Source organism: Lepidochelys kempii, chromosome 3, assembly GCF_965140285.1.
Source record: "Lepidochelys kempii isolate rLepKem1 chromosome 3, rLepKem1.hap1, whole genome shotgun sequence".
Lineage (NCBI taxonomy): Eukaryota > Metazoa > Chordata > Testudines > Cheloniidae > Lepidochelys > Lepidochelys kempii.
This window is the reverse complement of record NC_136382.1, coordinates 155,153,936-155,178,269: the sequence shown is the minus strand read 5'-3', so window position 1 is coordinate 155,178,269 and position 24,334 is coordinate 155,153,936. Positions and strand designations below refer to the sequence as shown.

Below are 24,334 nucleotides of genomic sequence, written 5' to 3'. Positions count from 1 at the left end.
TTATGTACAAAAAAAACTACATTAAAAACAAAACAGTGTAAAATTTTAGAGCCTGCAAGTCCATTCAGTCCTACTTCTTGTTCAGCTAATCGCTCAGACAAACAAGTTTGGTTACAATTTGTAGGAGAGAATGCTGTCTGCTTCTTGTTTACAATGTCACCTGAAAGTGAGAACAGGCATTCTCATGGCACTGTTGTAGCCGGCGTCGCAAGATATTTACGTGCCACATGTGCTAAAGATTCATATGTGTCTTCATGCTTCAACCACCATTCCAAGGGACATGCATCCATGCTGATGACGGGGTCTGCTCGATAACAATCCAAAGCAGTGCATACTGATGCATGTTCATTTTCATTATCTGAGTCAGATGCCACCAGCAGAAGGTTGATTTTATTTTTTGGTGCTTTGGGTTCTGTAGTTTCTGCATCGGAGTGCTGTTCTTTTAAGACTTATGAAAGCATGATCCACACTTCGTCCCTCTCAGATTTTGGAAGGCACTTCAGATTCTTAAACCTTGGGTCGAGTGCTGTAGTTATCTTTAGAAATCTCACATTGGTACCTTCTTTGCGTTTTGTCAAATCTTCAGTGAAAGTGTTCTCAAAATGAACAACATATACTAGGTCATCATCTGAGACTGCTATAACATGAAATATATGGCAGAATGCGGGTAAAATAGAGCAGGGGACATACAATTCTCCCCCAAGGAGTTCAGTCATAAATTTAATTAATGCATAATTTTTTTAACGAGCGTCATCAGCATGGAAGTATGTCCTCTGGAATGGTGGCCGAAGCATGAAGGGGCATACGAATGTTTAGCGTATCTGACACGTAAATACCTTGCAATGCTGGGTAAAAAAATCCTATGCAAACACCTGTTCTCGCTTTCCGGTGACATTGTAGATAAGAAGAGGGCAGCATTATCTCCTGTAAATGTAAACAAACTTCTTTGTCAGCGATTGGTTGAATGAGAAGTAGGACTGAGTGGACTTGTAGGCTCTGAAGTTTTACACTGTTTTGTTTTTGACTGTAATTATGTAATTAAAAAATGTACATTTGTAAGTTGCACTTTCATGACAAAGTGATGAACTGAAAAATACAATTTTTTTTGTTTATGATTTTTACAGTGCAAATATTTTTAATAAAAATAATATACACTTTGATTTCAATTATAATGCAGAATATAATATATAGGAAAATGTAGAAAAACCTTCAAATATTTAATACATTTCAATTGGTATTCTATTGTTTAACAGTGAAATTAAAACTGCGATTAATAGCGATTAATTTTTTTGAGTTAATTGTGTGAGTTAACTGCGATTAATTGACAGCCCTAGTGGAAACATATGAGAAACGCTGTTTTAGAGAATATATGTATAGCATTTTTTTAATGCAAACAACATAGAAAATAGGACTCTGAGTTGATCCTGGAAAGTGTCACAAAGAAGCCAACATTCCACAACTTTTAAATATAAATGTAGAGACAAGCTCGTAAAATTCTAAACACCTAAGCCCTCCTTTGTCCATGCTGTGATGAGGATCAACAAGAAAGCTGACAACTGCAGCTTCCGGTCTAGGAATCCTGCCTGCAAGGATTCAATTCCACAGTATAGGTATAGGGAACAGCCAAAGGAGCAGATCAAGTCACCAGCTAATGCATGCTATTCACTAAGCATGCATGCTTGGACATACAGAGAGTAGGATATGCTTTTAAGCCAGCAAATTGTGTCCTTTTGCCTGCAGTACGCAGTTCCCAATTTAGAGCACATGGGAATATCCCATGAAGAGATCCTGTCCTGCTGCTTGCATGGAATGGGAAGATGGTACCCTTAGACTCTTTCCCCTTAGCACTCACATGCAGCATAGAGAACGTCTAAACTCTAACATGGCTGAGCAATAGATCAGCTACTTGTCTAGGAATATTATATTCCAATCAAGCTCTAGATTTGTTGAGAAATGGATTAACCACTATTCATATTCTCCTCCAAAAAGTTCTGCGAGACCTAAGTAGGATGATTCACCTCTGAAGCAGTTTTGTAAACAGAGAGAATGAGGGGAAGTAGCAACACTTAACCAACGGAGGAAGTCTAGAGTATGTGGACACAATGAACATAAATGACCTCAGAACCCTCTGGAGGTGACTGGGCTCATTCAATTAACAATGCACTTTCTAAAAACTGCCAAAGTAATGATGAATGTGGTACTGTATGTAAAACACATATCGTTCTTGCAATGCATCAGTGGTGGGCTCCACAGTCCAGGAAAGATGTGGAAAAATTGGAGAAATTCCAGAGGATCAAAGGTCTAGAAAACATGACCTATGAGGAAAGATTGAAAAAATTGGGTTTGTTTAGTCTGGAGAAGAGAACTCTGAGAGGGGACATGATAACAGTCAAGTACGTAAAAGACTGTTATAAAGAGGAGGGTGATAAATTGTTCTCCTTATCCACTGACGACAGGACAAGAAGTAATGGGCTTAAATTGCAGCAAGAGAGATTTAGGTTAGATACTAGGAAAAACTTCCTAACTGTAAGGGTAGTTAAGAACTGGAACAAATTACCTAGGGAGGTGGTGGAATCTCCACCCTTGGAGGTTTTTAAGAACAGGTTAAACAAACACCTATCAGGGATAGTCTAGATAATACTTAGTCCTGCCTCAGTGCAGGGAACTGGACTAGATGCCCTATCAAGGTCCCTTCTAGGCTTACATTTCTATGGTTTTTCAAGTGAATAATAAGCATTCCCAATGTTAGAACACACTCTAAAATATCACACAATAACCCAGCATATCTCTATCTAATAGATATTTATTCTTAGTACTAGCACCAAAACATCCTTTCCTCCACTATCTCCATAAGCTCCTCATTCATTTCAGGATCTAGTGGAAAACTACTCTCCTCATTCTAACTCCCTCTCTGGGCTTGTTCAACTCTACTTTATGGATCCTGTCTGTCTCTGCTCCACTTATCTAATCATTAATCTTCTCTCAATCTCTATAACATACTACTGTAAATGTAAGAGCCTTCTTTTCTACAAATTCTTACATCTGAAATAGCATCCTTCTATTACTCTACTTTATGTGCACTCCGCTCTCTTGTTGATTTCACATGAGATTTGAAAGCAACTACCTTTAATGTTTAAGAAACGCAATCTTGCCACACAGTAAATTTATTGAAGCATCACAGAACTATTTATGGAATAGCATTATATATCATATTTCACAGTCCTTCTGTAAATTTACAATAGGAAAACTACATTTTTGGGACCTTCACTATACCTCTTAATTTCTCTGTCCCCTTCTGCTACTATTTAATTCTAATTACACAAATTGACCTCTACTTGAGAAAAGCCAATTTGGGGAAAATTAAGCTCTATGAGTTCACATTCAGAGAGTTTCTTTAGAATTGTCTCAGCATTTGTAGGTTTGCTCCCTCCTTCTACCTCATGGAACTGGCCAGCATTTTGGCCCCCCAACCCCATGGATCACTAGAAATCTCCAGAAACCATATCCATCTGTCAAAAGGCCTTATGTTCTGTCCCCAACCCACAGTAGAAGTGTCAGATCTGGGTCCCTTCCATTTCTGGAAGTGGAGGGGACTTCTCAAACCAGTAATATATAAAACTCTGTAAAGTTCTTTGAATTCTCTCCTGTCATACGTAATGACATAGAAAGTGTCATACGTAATGAAGTTATATTTATCATATACACTTTGATATATGTTCAAAAACACAGAAGATGAAATATATCCTCTTACCAAAATAAAGATAATATTTATGCCAAAACAGTATTTTATTGCTTTAATAAACTGCTTATAAATATTCCTAAATACATATTCACATGATCTTAAATAGATGCCTAATTGAAACAACTGAATGATACAAGCATGCATGTATCCACAGGGGTGCCCAGGTAAACGTATTGCTGTTCTGGAATAGAGAAGTAATTAGACCTAAATTAACTCTACTTCATACTCATTTTTCAAGTTCTTCATTTTGCTTTACTATATGTATTTTTGCAAGAAGGCTAGGTCCAGGGGACCTGCTGTATTGTGCCAGACACCATCCCTGCTTGGGTTGTATAACCCAGGGTGCATAACGAAGAGTTAGTCGACTGTAAATTGAGGATGAAGGTTTAATGAAGCACAGACTTGACTCAAGAAAAGTACAGTGCAAATATTTTCTTGAGTTAAATCACATGAAAATCTCTTATAAATAGTGCCTGCATTTTCAATGCCTCAAGCCCTACTCTACTCTACAGAGAACGCCCATTTTTTTCATGTAGTACACGTGCACACCGCATACCTCTTGTTGGCCCCTAAACCACAAAGAACAGGGGTGATGAAAAACAGCTACAGCAAACTGCTGCTAATTAGGCAAAAACCACCATCCATTCCATCCTGATAGCTGCACAGATTTAAAGGTTATATTTGAATTCATTCTCGCATTGCTTTTCTCATGTTGGTGATAAGACCACGTTATCATTATATCACAATTGGCTGCAGTTTTAGGTGAGTAGGAAGAAGTGATGTAGGGTCAGAATAAGCACAATAATAAAATGGATTTAGTGAACCTTAGGCTCCTGCATAGTCTTTAAAATGGAATCTAATCAATCAGTATGTCAGTTTTGTTAGTCAATTAATCCAGGTGGATTCTCCCCTCCCTCCCTATCCTGATGGGTAAAACTTTGTGTGTGGGGGGATGGGATTTTTTTTCATTTGGAAGAAAACTCTTTTTTCATTGTTACACATTTGCAAGGACAATTGAATCATGCATACAAAGTAACTCTACTGACACTTTTCCAGCCCACCAACCAAACATTTTGAAAAGTCTGATTTTCAGCTTCTTAACTAAATTTCTGAAATTCAAAATAAAATTATTACTGAGAACATCTCACTAGTCCAAACTTTCTCACAAAATGAGCACTGTCAATACAGTCACTTATTTTACCTTGAGAAGGTATGTGGGAATATTGCTGAAATCCACTGGTAACTTCAAAAGGAAGTGAGCTGAGAATTCACCAGTCTGAGGAGAAAGCACAAAAATAATGAGACCTAGAGCAAAAGTGATCTCACTCTCTATTATCTACAGCAGACAAGGTCACAAGCTGAACCTATTCAGACTGAAATATTTAGCAAGGCAATATCTTCTAGCAACTAGGGGAGGAAGAGTTAAGCAACAGCTTTCAATGGTAATTGTTGAAAATGAAAAAAAACCAACATTTATTTACAGCTTTCACAATAAGCAATATGATAAAGTACCCCAAGACTCTAAGGGCATTGCTCCCACTGAGTCAATGGTAAAAAGGTCCTTAGAGAGCATAATGGCTGGCACCATATAAGAACCTAGATTAGATTAAACCAGGCCCTATGGCTTCTCTTTACTCATCACTGTTGAAGTCATTGCTTCTGCAGCCACAAGTTAACTTGCATACTAGTATTTTAACAAATGGATTACATCTAGTAGCAAAAATTATTCCCACGAATGTAAATACCTCATGAAAACTCAAACTATAATAATAAGGAGGGAATGTAAAGGTCATCAATGACACGTTTCACAAACTACATCCTGACTGCTAAATAGGTATGTCTTTAAAGGACTCTACTTTAAAAATCACAGGCAAAAGAATTACTATTCTGTATTGCATCCAGAATACAATGTAATACACAATCTCTCTATTGTGGTTTCACTTAAACATCCCAATCAGGACGAGGGCCCTACTGTATTTAATACTGTACATACACAGAGGTAAACAGTCAGTACCCTGAAGAGTTTACAATCTAATTTTAGGGCTAGATTTTCTGAAGAGTTTAGAACCCAACAGTTCTCACTTAGGCACCTAAATATATTGCTTAGATTTTTCAAAAGTGCCCAGCACTCAGTAGCTCCCACTGAGAATAATGAGAAAAGTTTGCCCCTTCGTTTAGTTGTCATAGTGGAAACTGAGCATGTTTTTTTGAAAATCAGACCCCAATTTTGCAAATCTGGCTATTTGTGTGTTCCACTACAGCATTTAGATGCATCAGAAATTAGCATGCCTTGCACACATCTCTAATTTTTTTAAAAAGAAATTCATTATATGTATTTTGATGGTACACTTACTTAATATAGTGACTGCCTGAATGTTACTGGGAAGAACTGGCTTAATTACCACTAATAACTAAAGAGACTGCAGTACTGCCAATCTCATCAACACTTTTTTCTACAGTGAAAACAAAGCCCAAAAAATACAGTGAAAGTACCAGGATATCAGATCAAAAGAATAATTTTTCCTCGCAACAGAATAATCACATATACACAGAAATGTCCTTTTTTACAACTGAAGAGACTTGTTGAGAGAAAAAAGGGATGTAATAAGGTTACTCTTTCAAGAGGTATCTACTGATTACATCTCTATTTCCAGGGATTTAAAATATGGCTTAAAAATCCTTTGGGCATTTACCTGTCAAACTGTACAAGATCTTTCTTTGACAAAACTATATTAGAACATTTATAAGTTATATTAGTGGAGGAAAATAGAAAAGCATGGATAGAGTTTTCCTCTTCCCCCATCATTCAGGTATGTGCTTGCTTGTTAAATAACATTTTTCATGCCATTAATTTCCAAAGTGGGATCATGTCTCTGAATGGGGGGTGGGGGGGAAGACTAGTAGATATTTTATTTTATAAAGAGAGCTACAGAACCTGTATGGCAATGTAAATTACTTCTTTTAAATAGACATTTATGCAAACTTTTGGTGTTATTGTAGGCTAGAAACCAAATTTTAGCTTTCTACCATTTTAGACCACAAATTAGTTTGGCCACAATTCATCCATATTGAAAATTTCACTCTGTCAACTAATAATAATTAGAAATGAGTGAAGGAAATTTTATTCAAATTAGAATCCACACTGGACTATGATATGGGTTCCAGAACAAACTAGAAGTACCAGAGCTATAGTTTGAGTTTGGAGGATGCCATAAATCTCATGAGCTGTTTGATAACAAACTGCAAAATGGGGATCTCTCACGGAGAAGGGATTCCTATATCCTCTCATTAGGGTAGTCCACCTCTGCACACATCTGGGTAGCAGCCCTTTTCTGTCAACAGAAAGTGACCGCCCTTGACTCTCAGGAATGAAATGATCCTCCTACCTGTAAAGGGCTCAAGTTTGCTCCCATTGGCTTCAGTGACGCAGGATTTGTTCAAAGGTAAACAAATGTACTGAGAACTTTAAGACTGATTTCTGTAAGTAAAGCCTTTGTTTGTGAGAGTAACTGGAATGTGCCAAATAAGTTGTACATAATCAGGAAGGGAAAGAGATTCTTTCATTCTCAACATCTTCCGGTTTGTTCTACTCTTAGCAAACTTGGAGAGATCTTAAGGTGTGAGAACCTGAGCTGAAAATATTGTAGATCGTTCAGAAGTAGCATTTAAATCAGTGTGGAGGAAAACCCTCTTACCAGTTCTTTCTATAATTTCTCTTTAGGATTATGTAAATTGTAAGACCTAGAGGGCTGCTTTGCAACTGTTGTCTACTGAGAAGTTGCCAAACTCTCCCTAACACATTGCTGTTTTTATGCATCAAGTGTACGCAAAGGAAATGGGAAGGATTTCCTTTCTGTTTCATACGCTTCCTTAAAACGAGGCCTTACCCACCTGGCTATGAGAAGACTAAGCTCATTCTTCTAGAAGGAAATAAACATTGGTCTGATTTCCTAAAGATTTTAACCCCACTAAGACAAAAAGTAAGGATATTTCATGCATTATGTCAAGAAAGTGATGAAGTTTGTCTTTTTTGGTATAACCCATGAAAAAAACACCCCTTTAATTAATCTAACATTAAGGACAAAAAAATCAGGATATACTGAGGAAAGGCCAGGTGAATGCTTGTTCAGTTTTAACTTGGTCTTATTTTTTGCATATGCATTACAGATCTGGTATCTAATTACTCAATCATATACTGTTTTTCAAATACAATACTTTTTCCTATAACCCACAGGAGAAAATTTAAGGTTGAGTGACTCTTCGGTGATAATTCAGCATTTCCTGACATTTTTGTGCCACTTTCATGTTGCACTACTAGAGTTCTTTGCATATGATTTCCAGGGGGTTTGAAAAATTTTAAGTGGACAGAAACAGAAAAAAGGAAAGGAAGAAGAAAAAAGAAAGATGTGAAACTACTGAATGCAAGTACCATACATATGGTGTGTAAATGAGAATGTGCTTGCATATGTAGGGGCTAGGTATATATTATGTACTCAAAGAAAGGGTGTGTGCTGTTTGTCTTTGCAGGTAGGTGCAGATAAGATTGCCTGTAGTTGTGTACACAGCTTTAACACAATGTAGGGAGGGGTATCCATACACGCAATCTGTGTCTCTCTCAGAGTGTGAGGTGAACTGAGGCTCTCTACGTAGAACATATTAAAGTATGCACTTTGTAACATTTCTATAGAAATAATTCCACAGGGCATTTTTATAATTCAAGTTCAGTTTCCCTCCAAACTTAGCATAGCAGGCATTTCTTACTGAGAAATACTTTTCACATCCCAAGTCATCTGGTGACCATCTTTGACACACTCAAAGCACTCCTTAAAACTAATTTATTCCAAAAGGCCTTTCCACAATAAATGTCTAAGGGCCTGACAAGTTAAGCCCACCTGTTTGTGCTGGGATTTGTGCATAGTTAACAACACTAAGAGAGTTTTTCAAGATTCATCTATGTTCTATGCTTTTCTTATCTGTATGACCACAATATGTTTGAAATGTACAAGGTTTCTATCTACACTATAAGGTCTTCATTTTCCTACATCTTCTCTTTAGCAGCAAATACATTTTAAAATTCAGATATTTTTATCTGAGTTACAATAAATGTGTCCATAATTTATTTAATGTTTAATAAATTGAATGTTTCCACCCTCACGTAACTCTTAAAATGCTCGAGGAATTTGCTTCAAAATTTATTTAAACACGTTTTTTGTAATTGAGACAGAAAAAGAAGTTAGAACATAAGAACGGCCATACTGGGTCAGACCAAAGGTCCATCTAGCCCAGTATCCTGTCTACCAACAGTGGCCAATGCCAGGTGCCCCAGAGGGAATGAACAAAACAGGTAATCATCAAGCGATCCATCCCCAGTCACCCATTCCCAGCTTCTGGCAAACAGGCTAGGGACACCATCCCTGTCCATACGACTAAGAACCATTGATGGACATATCCTCCATGAACTTATCTAGTTCTTTTTTGAATCCTGTTATAGTCTTGGCCTTCACAATATCCTATGACAAAGAGTTCCACAGGTTGAATATTTGTTGTGTGAAAAAATACTTCCTTTTTTTGTTTTACTGCCTATTAATTTCATTTGGTGACTCCTAGTTCTTGTGTTACGAGAAGGAGTAAATAACACTTCCTTATTTACTTTCTCCACACCAGTCATGATTTTATAGACCTCTATCATAACTCCCCTTAGTCGTCTCTTTTCCAAGTTGAAAAGTCCCAGTCTTATTAATCTCTCCTCGTACGGCAGCCGTTCCATACCCCTAATAATTTTTGTTGCCCTTTTCTGAACCTTTTCCAATTCCAATATCTCTTTTTTGGGGCGACCACATCTGCATGCAGTATTCAAGATGTGGGCACACCATGGATTTATATAGAGGCAATATGGTATTTTCTGTCTTATTATCTAACCCTTTCTTAATGATTCCCAAAATTCTGTTCACTTTTTTGACTGCTGCTGCACACTGAGTGGATGTTTTCAAAAACTATCCACAAGATCTCTTTCTTGAAAAGTAACAGCCAATTTAGACCCCATCATTTTATATGTATAGTTGGGATTAGGTTTTCCAATGTGCATTACCATGCATTTATCAACTCTGAATTTCATCTGCCAGTTTGTTGTCCAGTCACCCAGTTTTGAGAGATCCGTTTGTAGCACTTCGAAGTCTGCCTGGGACTTAACTATCTTGGGCAATTTTGTATCATCTGCAAATTTTGCCACCTCACTGTTTACCCCTTTTTCCAGATCATTTATGAATATATTGAATAGGACAGGGCCCAACATAGACCCCTGGGGGACACCACTATTTACCTCTCTCCATTCTGAAAACTGACCATTTATTTCTACTCTTTGTTTCCTATCTTTTAACCAGTTACCAATCCATGAGAGGACCTTCCCTCTTATTCCATGACAGCTTACTTTGCTTAAGAGCCTTTGGTGGGGAACCTTGTCAAAGACTTTCTGAAAATCTAAGTACACTATATCCACTGGATCCCCCTTGTCCACATGCTTGTTGATCCTCTCAAAGAATTCTAGTAGATTGGTGAGGCATGATTTCCCTTTACAAAAATCATGTTGACTCTTCCCCAACAAATTATGTTAATCTATGTGTCTGACAATTTTGCAATTACTAATCAACTAATTTGCCCGTTACTGAAGTAAGGCTTAATGGCCTGTAATTGCCGGGATCACCTCTGGAGCCCTTTTTAAAAATTGGCGTCACATTAGCTATCCTCCAGTCATTTGGTACAGAAGCTGATTTAAATGATAGGTTACAGACTACAGTTAGTAGTTCTGCAATTTCACATTTAAATTCCTTCAGTGAATACCAGCTGGTCCTGTGACTTATTACTGTTTAGTTTATCCATTTGTTCCAAAACCTCCTCTAATGACACCTCAATCTGGGACAGTTCCTCAGATTTGTCACCTAAAAAGAATGACTCAGGTTTGGGAATCTCCCTCACATCCTCAGCTGTGAAGACCGATGCAAAGAATTTAGTTTCTCCGCAATGGCCTTATCGTCCTTGAGTGCTCCTTTAGCATCTCGATTGTCCAATGGCCCCACTGGTTATTTAGCAGGCTTCCTGCTTCTGATGTACTTAAAAAAAATTTGCTGTTACTTTTTGAGTCTTTGGCTAGCTGTTATTCAAATTCCTTTTTGGCCTTCCTAATTATATTTTTACATTTCATTTCCCAGAGTTTATGTTCCTTTTTATTTTCCTCAATAGGATTTAATTTCCACTTTTTAAAGGATGCCTTTTTGCCTCTCACTGCTTCTTTTACTTTGTTGTTTAACTACGGTGGCACTTTTTGGTTCTCTTACTATGTTTTTTAATTTGGGGTATACATTTAAATTATTTAAATCTATTATGGTGTCTTTTAAAAGTTTCCATGCAGCTTTCAGAGATTCACTTTTGTACCTTTTAATTTCTGTTTAACTAACCTTCTCATTTTTGTGTAGTTCCCCTTTTTGAATTAAATGCTGCAGTGTTGGGCTGCTGTGGTGTTTTCCCCACCCAGAGATATTAAATTTAATTATATTATGGTCACTATTACCAAGTGGTCCAGCTATATTCACCTCTTGGACCACATCCTGTGCTCCACTTAGGACTAAATCAAGAATTGCCTATCCTCTTGTGGGATCCAGGACTGGCTGCTCCAAGAAGCAGTCATTTAAGGTGTCAAGAAACTTTACCTCTGAATCCTGTCCTGTCCAAGCTGTCTACACATGTACCCAGTCAATATGAGGATAGTTGAAATCCCCCATTATTATTATTGAATTTTTTATTTTAATAGCCTCTCTAATCTCCCTGAGCATTTCACTATCACCATCCCAGGTGGTCTGTAATATATCCCTACTGCTATATTCTTATTACTAGAGCATGGAATTACTATCCATAGAGATTTTATGGTACAGTTTGGTTCATTTAAGATTTTTACTTCATTTGATTCTATGCTTTCTTTCACATATAGTGCCACACCCCCACCAGCACGACCTGTTCTGTCCTTCCGATATATTTTGTATCCTGGTATTACTGTGTCCCATTGATTAACCTTATTCCACCAACTATCCGTGATGCCTATTATATCAATATCCTCATTCAATACGAGGCACTCTAGTTCACCCATCTTATTATTTAGACTTCTAGAATTGGTATATAAGTACTCTAAAAACTTGTCATTTTGTAGCTGTCTGCCATTACATGATGTAATTGAATGGGACTTTTTTTCATTTTACTGTTCCTCATCAGATCCTACCTGTATTTTATCATCTTCCGTCCTCTCCTCCTTACGAGGACATAGAGAATCTCCATTAATAGATCCTCCCCTAAGGGTGTTTCAACTCCAAAGACAAATCCTTCAAAAACCATTAGCCACTGAAATCATTCAGTGGGTGTTGGACTGAGCCCAAAAGTTAGAAGGACTAGAAACACAAAATATTTAGGCTGTGTGTGTAGGTACAGGGAGCTAATTTTCTAGAGCATGCTTTCCAAACAACAACTGTGAAAGGATTTCCCTACATTTCAATTCAGCATTTTTTTTCCTGAATGAGGGGTCTGACCAGATACAGTACTGTGACTTACAAAAGCAGAGTGGACTTATGAGACCAAGTAAATGTTAAGAGGGTGGTCAGACAACATGTAAGAAAAGGGGTTAAGGGGTTGACAGTGCCCTATAACTATATTATAATCAAATACCCCTGTGCTATCTACAGCCCTCAGATAGTGCAGTTCAGATAATGAAACTAAAATCCAGGCCCTGGAGGTGTGGAATTTGAAAACTTCAATGACATCCAGGTTATGTCCACACTAGAAGGCTTTGCTGGTACAGTTATACTGGCAAAGTGCTCCTAGTGGGAGAGCTATACTGACAAAATTGCACTGTTGCCAGTGTAACTGTGTCCATGGTAGTAGCTTTTGGCAGCCCAACTATGTCAGTAAAATCACATTCCATCATACCCTAACTGAAATAACTATGTCAGCAAAAGTCTTGTAGTCCAGACATAGCATGTGATTCTCACAACAAATTTACGAGTTCATCTGTAAACCAGATGTACTGCCATCAGCTCTGAAGACAGTTGCTCACCTGGAAATCAGATTCAAGTGAGGCAATGGAATAGAAGCAGTGAACAAAAGAGGGAGTGGAGAGTGCGGAGGTGAGCTGGGGACAAACAGGGTTTTTTCACCACGGTAAACACACAGTACGTGTGCACACATCACACAAATAGCTCTATTTTACAAGGTAATGGCTAGAATGACTATAGTGAAAGGAACTCTAAAAGCATTAGTTTATTGTGCTTTTATCAGAAGTGTTCTGAATAGCTTACCCAGTTGTTCTTTTTGCCAGCATAAACTTCCATGTTCTCTCCATACTGGGGTTCTTCAAGTAAAGTCTGGTATTCAAACATGAGGCGAGAGCTCTCCCGTAATCGGCTGCATTGGAATTGGTGATATTGCTGGATGAGCTCTTTCACAACAAGCAGGAGGCACTCAGGATTTGAGGGATTCCAGGAGGCTAAATTCTGTTGAATAAGGGGGAAAAAAAAAAAGCACAGACTAGTTTACAGCAGTAGAAAGAGATGAGCATTCTTGCCTACATACGAGTACTAACTAGTACTTATAAAGTCCTCATCAGCATGGTGTCTTGTTACATCTGAGGACCTGAGACCTTTCCATTCACAAAACAAAAATTGATCTGAACAGTTTATGAGAATTGGTTCAGATAAATGCAGTCCTGTATTTAATCTGAATCAAAAAGTACTAAGTCAAGTTAGCACCAGTGAATATGCCAAACTGATAAGAGCCTTGGAAATTCCTCTGCTTATCCACAGAACAGGTACAGCATGGGCTGGAGCAGAACAAGCTTCTACCCAGCTGCCTCAATCACATGCCTATCAGCTTGATGTCACTGCAGAGTTAATTAGAATTATAAACTGAGTGTTGCCCTTAACTTAAGTGTCATCCACATACAAAATCCCTTAACTTCAGTGTGTTGGTGTTTTTAAACGTGAGTTCGCTGGCCTGTCAGGGGGCATAGGCTAGAGCTCAAGTTAACACAAAACGTCAGCTGCTGACATGACCACTCTGTGATAACTAATCCAATCACTCTGTGCAGCTCAAGTATTATTTCAGAGCGTGGCTGTTCTCACTCAAGTTAGGCTAAAGCTATGTCCTCACAGCAAAAAAATATGTGTGTGTGTGGGGGGGGGTCCCCCAGCAGGATAATAATGTACATTAAGTATCCCGCTGAAAAATCCTAGTGTAGTTTTTACCACAAAGTAGCTAGGAGAGGTCAACAGTATACAATTAGCTGCGGATGACTTCACCTAGTTTACCCTGTGGTAAAACTACAAGGACTTGTGTCCACTAAGATTTTACAATGGGATAGCTAATACATGTTAGATTTATTTTAATTGTATTCATTGTATCATTAATTACGTTATGGTGCCTATAGCCTGGAACAGGTGTCTAATTTTAAATCTAAATAATAAAATAAAAAATAATATCAGTCCCCTCTCTGCCCCTTCAATTTAGGCATTTCTATTCAAACAAACAATCTAAAGAACCTACAATTACTTTTGACATGGAAATATTAACTACTTATAATGGATATTTTAATTGTATACAATCTGCATGTGTGAATAAAAACACACTGACTTTTCTGAACATTCTAAAGTGGAACAAATTGGTTTTTTAGTATGTAACATTTCAAAAGATAGAAAAAGATAGAAAAGGCTTTGTTTTTTAAAATAATGAACAGCAAGTGACTGTTTTGTATTCAAATATATGCCAACATTTATTTTTTAACCCAGATTTTCATAAAATGAATTAAATCGGAATAAAAGTTTGCCCCAAAACATGTGTGGTACATTTTGTACACCACCAGGGATAATAAATACTAGTAAAAATATCAAGATAAAGAACCCAAACATTAAAAATATGCAGAGGCTAAACAAGGGAAAGGATCCAGGGTTCTGACTTGTAAAATAAAAAAGAGATGTGTCAAATATCTATTCTGCCGTTCTGGGAATGGAGATGGGACACTTGTATGGCTATCCAGCCATGAGCTTGCTTGCAGTCCCTTCTGAACACTATTTCAAGCAAAATGTACTAACGATACATATCATGCAGATTGTGACCATTTGTTTCAGGTTATTAAAAATGGGACTTCTCATATTTCTTGTAACTGAAAACTGTAAGTTTATAGTACACACCCTCCGACTACTTTTATAGGATTTGACTGTATCAGTGTTTATGTCAACTTCACTTTTCTTTTTCTCTCGGCAAGTATTTCTCTCTTTGGACCACTTCATCATTTATCTGGGAAAAGATTTAAATATTAAATTATTAAAAAGATATTCCCCAGTTTTGAATGTTATGATCCAAAGTAAAAAACAAGTACAATCTCTCAGCAGGAGTGATATTGTGCATGTGTAAAACATCAAGATCCTTTCTTTGCAAAACTGTCAGGAAGTTTACCAACATAGGCATAAAATCAGTGTTATCAATTTTCATGATTTTATTTCAAGTTTCATGATATTTGGTATTTTCTTCAAGCCCCAAATCCTGGAGTATTTTTGTGAGAATCTCAGCTTTTACTACAAATTTTTCTAGAAATCATGGCTGGGAGAACAGCCTGAAAATATGAATCATGCATACCCTAGCGGCAAATTAAAGGCAAATTAAAAGAATGCAATTAAAAAAAAAATTCATTACTTTTAAGCCACTATCTTGACTGTTTGGGGCCTGACTCATGATTTTTGAATGCCTGGGGTTGGCAATGCTGCAATATCTACTCACCACTCATTATCAGAAAAATAAAAATAAAATAATGACGATGTATCAGTCACCCATTTAAAAATAGAGTGGGTGAACTGAATTTTGGAAGGCTGGCCTCATTCTTCAAAAATATAGACCCCATTCTTGCCTGAACAGACACAAGTCACGTGAACAGAGTGCTTAAGGGTATACACCTCTACCCCGATATAACACGGTCCTCAGGAGCCAAAAAATCTTACCGCGTTATAGGTGAAACCGCGTTATATTGAACTTGCTTTGGCCTTGAGCATTTCTGTTATCAATAGTCACTTCCCGCCCCCTGACTGACCCTTCAGAACCTCCAACCCATCTAACCCCCCCCCAACTCCTTGTCCCCTGACTACCCCCTCCAGAGACCCCCGCCCCTAACCACCCCTCCCAAGACCCCACCCCCATCTAAGCCCCTCTGCTCCTTGTCCCCTGACCACCCCCTCCAGAGACCCCCACCGTCCGTAATCACCCCCAGGACTCCACCCCCTACCCAACCCCCTTCTCCCTGTCCCCTGACAAACCCCAACCCCTATCCACACCCCTGCCCCCCAACAGGCCCCCCAGGACTCCCATTCCCTATCCAACGCCCCTGTTCCCCATCCCCTGAACGCCCTGCCCCGAGAACCTCCAAACCATTCAACCCCCCCCCCCGACCCTCTGCCCCTTATCCAACCCCTTGGCCTTTGCCCGGCACCCTTAACATGCCGCTCAGAGCAGCGTGTTGGAGTCAGACACGATGACGCGCTGATCTGCCGGAGCGCACAGCCCCGCCCCCGAGAGCACTGCTTTACCGCGTTATAGCCGAATTTGTGTTATATAGGGGTAGAGGTGTAGTTAAATCCAAAGTGGGTATTTGAAACAGGCCAGGGACTGATAGATTTGTAAACTTCATGTCTGAAAAAGATGTTGTGACTTCAGAACTATGACTATGCTAAAGAGCCAGATGATCTACAATACCTCTATTTTTATTTCACACACACACACACACACACACGGCAATTGCCCACAATCTGGTACAGCTGAGTGTTGACTTGTGATCCTGGGATGAAGGATGTCCAGTGGCTAGTTGCTAGCCTGTGACTGCAAAAACCAGGATATTATTTCCTGCTTTGCCACGAACATCCTGTGTGACCTGGGAAAACCACTTTGGATACTGAGCCACAGCCTCACTATCTGTAAAATGGGGATAATAGTACTGTCCTACCTCATAGACTGTTGTGAAGATAAATACATTCAAGTCTGTGAGGTGCACAGATACTATAGTCATGACAGCCATATAAGTACTTAAGATTGATACCACTGAAGTGATTATGAAAACCCTCAGAACTGACAATCATTTCTTATCAACCTGAGTTCATTTAAGTTGAGTTGATTTAATAAAATAGTCTACAAAATACTATTCAGTACACAATGTCTTCTAGGAAACAGACCTTGCATCATACAGTCTGAAACCAAGCAAACATACTATGTATAACCTCAGACTTCCTGTTCCCATGCACCTAGTCAAACAGAGCATTTCCAGAAAGCCGAAGAATGTAATATGCTCGTGTGTACTGACAGCAGCCAGAGAAATAGGAATAACCTTTCCACTGAATTCTATTGTGTTACATCAACGCCAACATGTTGTCAAAGGAAATGACTGACTGTATTTTAATAACTGGCCTAATTGTAACTGAGCATTTTTTAAAAAAATAACATTACACCAGAAAACAAGAAGGCAGCAAGAGGAAGCTCATTGTCATCTGTTCTGTACAGAACTACGGAATGACAATTGCCCTTGTCAACAAGGAACTTAACAATATCGCATCAGAACAAAGTTTTTATGCTATCTTGTCACTCACAGCATATCAACTACAGGAATTCAAAAGAAATTATGTCATTGCAGGGCTTCTAGGTTAATGTGTCTTTCATTCAGAAACTAGAAATTAAAACCGATAACACGGCAGATAACTTGTTAGAAAAAAACAGCAACAGAATTTAGCAAACCTGGCAAATGCTGTGCCGATTTCCCAGTGCAGATTTATGTATTTATTTCAATAGAGTCACACACAAAGTAAAGCAAGAAATATGTATAATGGCTACATTCGATTACCTTTTCACTTATACCATTTTAATTAAAACGTCTTTTTAACATGAGGTTGCACCAACTAAAGATAAAAAGAAAAACCTTAAAAACTGTTTTAACACAACTGCATGAATAAATTGAGATTTTTCTCTGTGGGATTTTTTCCTGCTACTCAGTTGCTGTAGTATTTGCTGAACTAAGGACACTTAACTTTTCCATCATCTTATCCTCATCCAATCTCCATAATATGTGAAAATACATGTTTAGCTGTTCCTTAAGTGTTTCAAATAGTACCTTCTTTAAAATATTTCTTCTTTTATTTTACAATAATTCAAAGGCAATGTAAGCACCCTGCTGCAATTTTCAGCTTTGGGAAGAGAAAAAGCTAAAAGAAACCATTTAAAAATTTTAAGAGTCATCAAGTTCTGTTTTAGTTAGAGATTATAAAACACATGATAATCACGACAACTAATCACAAAGAAGAGTAACAGATTAAGTTACAACAGGTCAAACCCTTCCTCTGAAAACACGCATATAGCTCTCACTGAAGTCAGTAGGAGTTGTTGTCTCTGTGTATCTGAGAGAAAAATTCACCCCTACATTTTTTAAGATAAAGGAACGAAATAAAAAAGTTATTTTCTTAATCATCCAGGTTCCTGAATGTATTATAGGCCTTCAGAAGAGATGTTAATGAAAGGGAGATTGGATTTAAGGTTTGTCTACATGAACACTTCCCTGCACTAGACTGCCATACATTAAGTGCTCTGTGGACCCTGATACCGTGCACTAAAACTTCCCGAGTGCACTTTAATCTACACCTACTTCAAAGCACACAAGGGAATTTTTAGTGCAGGGTCCAAACAAACACGTAGTCTGTAACATGCTAGTTCAGGTTAGATTTATACTCCAGCTTCCCATAAAACTAACTGTTTGTTTAGACAAGGCCTAAGACTCTGAAGAAACCTATAATAGGTCATGCTGTCAATAGTGTTCCAGTTATCACTGTGATGATTTAGGTCAGGGGTGGCCAAACTCAGCCTGAGAAGGAGCCAGAATTTACCAATGTACATTGCCAAAGAGCCACAGTAATATGTCAGCAGCTCCCCGGCCCTACCCCCTGCATCAGCTTCCCCGCCCCACTCCCAGCAGCTCCAGCCCACCAGCAGCCCGCTGATCAGCGTCCCTCCCTCCTTCCCCCGCACCTCCTAATCAGCTATTTCATGGTGTGCAGGAGCCTCTGGGGGGGAGGGGGACAAGCAAGGGCACTGCAGGCTCAGGGGAGGGGGCGGGAAGGGGTGGAGTGGGGGCAGGGCCTGTGGCAGAGCCGGGGTTGAGCAGTGAGCACCCCCCGGCACACTGGAAAGTTGGTGCCTGCAGTTCCAGCCCCAGTGTCGGTGCCTACACAAGGAGCTGTGTATTCACTTCTGAAGAGCCGCATGTGGCTCCGGAGCCACCCCTGATTTAGGTTATTAATTCCTAATTTTTATTTGTGATTTCATTTAAGTTTTATACAACATGAATCATCTTTCTTCATGCCTGCACATGCCACAATTTGTTTACAGAAGGAATTCAGGGCTAAGTCATAAATAAATAAAATGTTGTGTGTAAGGTAATTGAAATCAGCCATCTGTAACAGCTGATGCTTTGTACAGCAACCAGTTCAGGGATCAAAAGCGAAATCCCAGTTCAGCTCAGCAAGCCTAAAACATCGAGAGAAAACAAACCCAAACCATCCTGCCTGTCTTCACTAGGGGGAAAAAAAGGGTGTGTTCTTAATTTGAGTTAGTTTTAATACAACCTGCTAATTCACATGAAAACTTGTCTTCACCAGGATTTTACTTTGAGTGAGGTCTGGTTACACCTAAAACAAGGGTGGGCAAACTACGGCCTGGGGACCACATCCGGCCCTCCAGACATTTTGATCCAGCCCTCAAGCTCCTTCTCCGGAGCTCCATCCAGGGAGCGGGGTCAGGGGATTGCCCCACTCCACGTGGCTCTGAAAGCAGTGGCATGTCCCCCCTTCAGATCCAAGGTGTAGGGGCAACCAGGAAGCTCCACAGACTGTCCCCGGCCCAAATGCCGCCCCTGCAGCTTCCATTGGCCAGGAACCGCGGCCAGTGGGAGCTACAGGGTCAGCGTCTGCAGACGGGGCAATGCGCAGAGCTGCCTGTCCACGCCTCCGCGTAGTGGCCAGAGGTGGGACATGCCGCTGCTTCTGGGAGCTGCTTGACGTAAGCACTGCCCAGAGCCTACACCCCTGACCCCCTCCCAAGCCCCAACCCCCTGCTCCAGTCCTCATCCCCTTCCCACCCTCCAAACCCCTCTGTCGCAGCCCGGAGCACCCTCCTGCATCCCCCACCCCTCATCCCCAGCCTCACCCAAGAGCCCGCACCTCCAGCCGGAGGCCTCTCCTCCTCCCGCACCTCAACCCCCAATTTTGTGAGCATTCATGGCCCACCATACAATTCCCATACCCAGATGTGGCTCTCAGGCCAAAAAGTTTGCCCACCCCGACCTAAAACTTAGGTCAACCTAGCTACATCGTTGCATCGCTGTGCAACGTAGTTAGGTCGGCCTAAGCCCCACTATAGATGCAGCTAGGTTGACAGAAGAATTCTTCCGCTGACATAGCTACTGTCCCTTGAGGGGGTGGATTTATTAGAGCAAACGGAAAGACCCCTTCCGTCACTGTAGCAAGAGTCTGCACTTCAGCAGCGTAGCTGCAGCCGTGCTGCTATAGCTGTAGACATATCCCTCGTTAACTCAAGTTAAGAACACACCTTTTTTCCCCCTAGTAAAGACAAGGCTCAAGAGAAAAACAGAGTCATGAACTTAACCAGGGTGAAACTTGGTGATGAAAAACAAATGTGTGAAAGGAGATGGCAGCAGTTTTTCTGTATACCCACTTATTTTCTGTTAATTGTTAGCAGGTGTTTCAAGGCAAAACCCTTGGTGTTCTAACAGCACAGTTCACTGCAGTATATGGATGCAAGAAATAGTATTAAAAAAAAATCAGAGTCAGTTTCAAATAGCATCAGCGTAAACTAGGCTGAAAACAAGCCCTCTGTATTCTGCGGCTTCAAGATTTGGCACAGAATTCAATCCTTGTCTGAGCAACATACACTCCAGACTGTCAGTTAACTTTTCTTAAAATTATGCATTTAGTCATTGTGGTTGCAAAGAAGATCTTGAAAATGTGAACAGAGTGTAAACCAGGGGTATCAAAGTCCCGGCCTGTGGGCCATCTGCAGTCTGAGAACCTCCCCAGTGTGGACTGCGGGGCTCCAGCAGTTTTGGGGCCGGGTCTCTCCCTTGGACTTATGTACAGATAGTATTATTAATGTTTGTATTTAAGTCAATAAGTATCTAAATTTTTTTAGTGTAACTGAAGTTGCTGTAAAATTTCCAATGGACTAATGCAATTCCACAGACACTAGTGATCTATTAACACCTCTCTACAATGCAGGAAATCCAGGCTTGACTCTAATTCCTTATCTCTTGCTCTGCATGACAAGTGATATGTCTTCACTGCAGTTAACTGGAGTTATCTGTACTCAAGTTACTCCTCTCAAGTTAACTGAACTTGAGAAACCTCACTGTGAAACAACACATAAAAGTTACCACAAACAGACCTCAAGTTATTGCGTCCACACTGATGCTGTTCTCACTCTGGAGGCATAACTCATTGTTCTTAGTATTGCACTTAGCTAAACCACCCTATGAATTCTCTCTCAGTGTACAATGAGAGAACTTATTTGTCTTTTCAAAGAAATGGTGCTAACTCGACAACTCATTCAAGTAAACCACTTCCACTCCACTTTTCTGTCCACGGTCTCCACTACAACTGGTGGCAAAGCATGGATCCTACTCTAAGCAATGAACAGTGCTTAATGCTGGCATTAATGCAACCCATGTGGGTTTCATTTTGTGGGGAGAAAAGGGGGTGACTGATATAAGGCATGAGATGCAATGGAGGGCATTTCAGCATTGGCTTAGTGCCATGGAAAAGTGGCAGCACGCTTTGCTAAGAAGAGCTGCATTCAGAGTCGGAGGAGTGGAGACAGTCAATGCAGTTTGTAATGGCTGACAAATCCCCCTATGATGACTGGAAATTTTGGGCCAGGACCACGAGCACAGAGTGGTGGGACTACATCATCACGCAGACCTGATACAACAAGCTGTGGACCCAGAACTTCCACATGAGGAAGGCTAAATTCCTGTAGCTGGGTGAGGAACTTGCTCCGACTATTCAGTACAAGGATGCGCAGATGAGAGGAGCCAAACCCAGTCCAGAAGGGGGTTGCTATTGTCAAATGGAAGATGGTTACCCCAAACAGTCATAAATCTGAGGTTAATCAGTTCAGCATTGGCAAGTCAACTCTTCAATTGTGGAAGAGGTTTGCCATGCAATTATTGCTTTGGTCCATCCATGGATGGTAATGACTTGAAATGTCCCCAGAGTAACAGTGGGCTTTGAATACTGTGAACAATGGGCTTCCCAAATTGTGGTGGGGCTGTTGATGGCTCATATGTGCCCATTAACTGCCCTACCTTTCAAGGAGAACATAATCCTATAAATGGAAAGGATACTACTCACTCGATATGTGAGCCTTGGTGGGTCATAGAAGGAAGTTCCTGGACTCCCACATGGGGGGCACTAAATTGTACTATTGTATTCAAGAGATCTGGCGTATCTGAATTTGACCAAGTTAGGACTTTGCTCCCAACCAATAATGTGGATTTCAACAAGATGTCTGTCTCCAGTGTTGTTTTGGGAGACCCAGCCTATCCTTTAGTCATATTATTATTAATTATTATTATTATTATTGTGTTACCACAGCACCTAGGAGCCCCAGTCACAGACCAGGGACCCCACTGTAGTAGGCAGCGTACAAACACAGAACAAAAAGATGGTCAGGCCACATCCAAAGGGGCTTACCATCTATTTATAAGACAAAAGGCAACAAATGGATATAGACAGACAACAATGTGACAATACTGGCTTGCATGACAGGCAGTGATCTCTACTCTCCTGATGTAAAATAACCTGCCATAGAAAGGTTTATTTGCACACAGACCAGGTGCAGGCTAGTGGTGGAATATGCCTTTGACCAATTGAAGATAAGATGATGTTGCCTATAAAATAGTTTAGGTTTTGTGTATCCGCTGCATGGAGAGAACAATTTGGAACACTTAAATATCAAGTCTTCTAGCTGAATAAGATTATATACTGATTGGATTCTGAAGGGAGAGACCTGTCCAGATGATCCGCAGCCAGAGGATAAGTCTAAATGTGAGTTTTTAAGTCTAAATGTGAGTGGCTGAGTACAAAGAACAACATGAAGGAGCATCTCAGCATTAACAGGAAAGATAGAAGTCCCTCTCACCAGTATACAGAATTTACCTTTTTAGAATAGTCATGAGATCTGACTTTGGGCTAAGAAATAATATTCAACCTTTAGACTGGAACACAGTGTTTTATGTTCTTTTCTTTATCTTTACACAAACCTCCTCAGCCCCTACATTAAAACTTCATAATGGGTGAGAATTCTCTTTTCCCCATTTTTAGCTTATTAAGCACCTTGCGTCCATTAGCAGCTAATTCATTGATTCCACAACAGGATATCGGCTATTTCAGACTTTCAGGCAATGTCCACAATAAACTGTAACCTCACAATCTCAGAAAGAAAATAAGCGAACATAATTTCTAATTGAATACAAGTTGTTTTTCTTAAGAATGTGTTTAAATATCCAGGTTGCCAGAATATCTTCCAGGAATGTGATTTTTAAGAAGACAGCTTGTTACTGTTTTTCCTGGCTACACTACAGGAAACAAACGACAAGATCTTATTTAAGTCAGTGTTCTTCTGTATTTCTAAGCAAGAAACTAACTCCAATCAATTTCATGAGAAAATGTCAGTAAACACAAAACCTCTGAAGCCCTTGATGACAATAACAGTAATGCACTTGCAGTTCTATAATATCTTTTAATCAAACTGATCACAGTGCATGAGACATACAGATTATACGAGCACATACTGCATTTTATTCATATTATATACCTCCCCCTCACACAAATAGGTGTAGTATAAAGGTTTAATTAGTAATCATTTAGGTTTTGCCACAAGTAAGTAATGTGGTCATCCTAAACTTACGGTGTTAAAAACCCGTATTCTATCACACTTTTTTTTTTTTAATTATTACACACACACATAAAAAAAGAAGGATGGCCCAGTGGTTAGGGCACTAATCTGGAATTTAGGAGACCCAAGTTCAATTTCTTGCTATGCTACAAACATCCTGTGTGACCATGGGCAAAACTTTTAGTCTTTTTGTGCCTCAGCTCCGCACCTGTAAAATGGGGATACTACTACTTTCTCTGCCTCACAGGCCTGTTGTGGAAATAAATGCATTAAAGATTGTGAGGTGCTGAGATACTATGGTAATGGAAGACATGTAAGTACTGTGATCCAGCATGGCCAGAGGGCAGCAGGAGAGTGTTAGAAGGGAGCCTTATTCCCTGTAGAGGGAAGAAAGTTTCCTATAGATTAATTAAAGAACCTGAAGTCACCTGATAAAACCCCCCTGATTCAATCAGACAAGGGAAGGAGTTGAAGCAGAGTGGATTGGTGTTGGAGCAGAGAGCAGTTTGGGGGGAAGCAGAGGAGAGTTTGGAGAAATTCTGCGTTGGGCTAAGAAGACCAAGACCC

General features: G+C 39.7%; 1 protein-coding gene across 8 annotated transcripts in view; it reads right to left on the bottom strand.

Annotated features, from left to right (window-relative positions):
• The window catches only part of BABAM2 (BRISC and BRCA1 A complex member 2), a 298,493-nt gene that overhangs the window by 181,481 nt on the left and 92,678 nt on the right, over positions 1–24,334 (bottom strand). For 7 of the 8 annotated variants that reach the window (XM_073338599.2, XM_073338597.2, XM_073338593.2 and 4 more), the window contains exons 5-6: positions 13,078–13,272; positions 4,944–5,018 (exon numbers count right to left, since the gene is read on the bottom strand). In XM_073338599.2, coding sequence (XP_073194700.1) covers positions 4,944–5,018; positions 13,078–13,272 — 270 coding nt within the window. Of the gene's footprint in view, positions 1–4,943; positions 5,019–13,077; positions 13,273–14,964; positions 15,071–24,334 lie in introns of those variants that run through there. The other variant, XM_073338601.2, reaches the window with a different exon arrangement.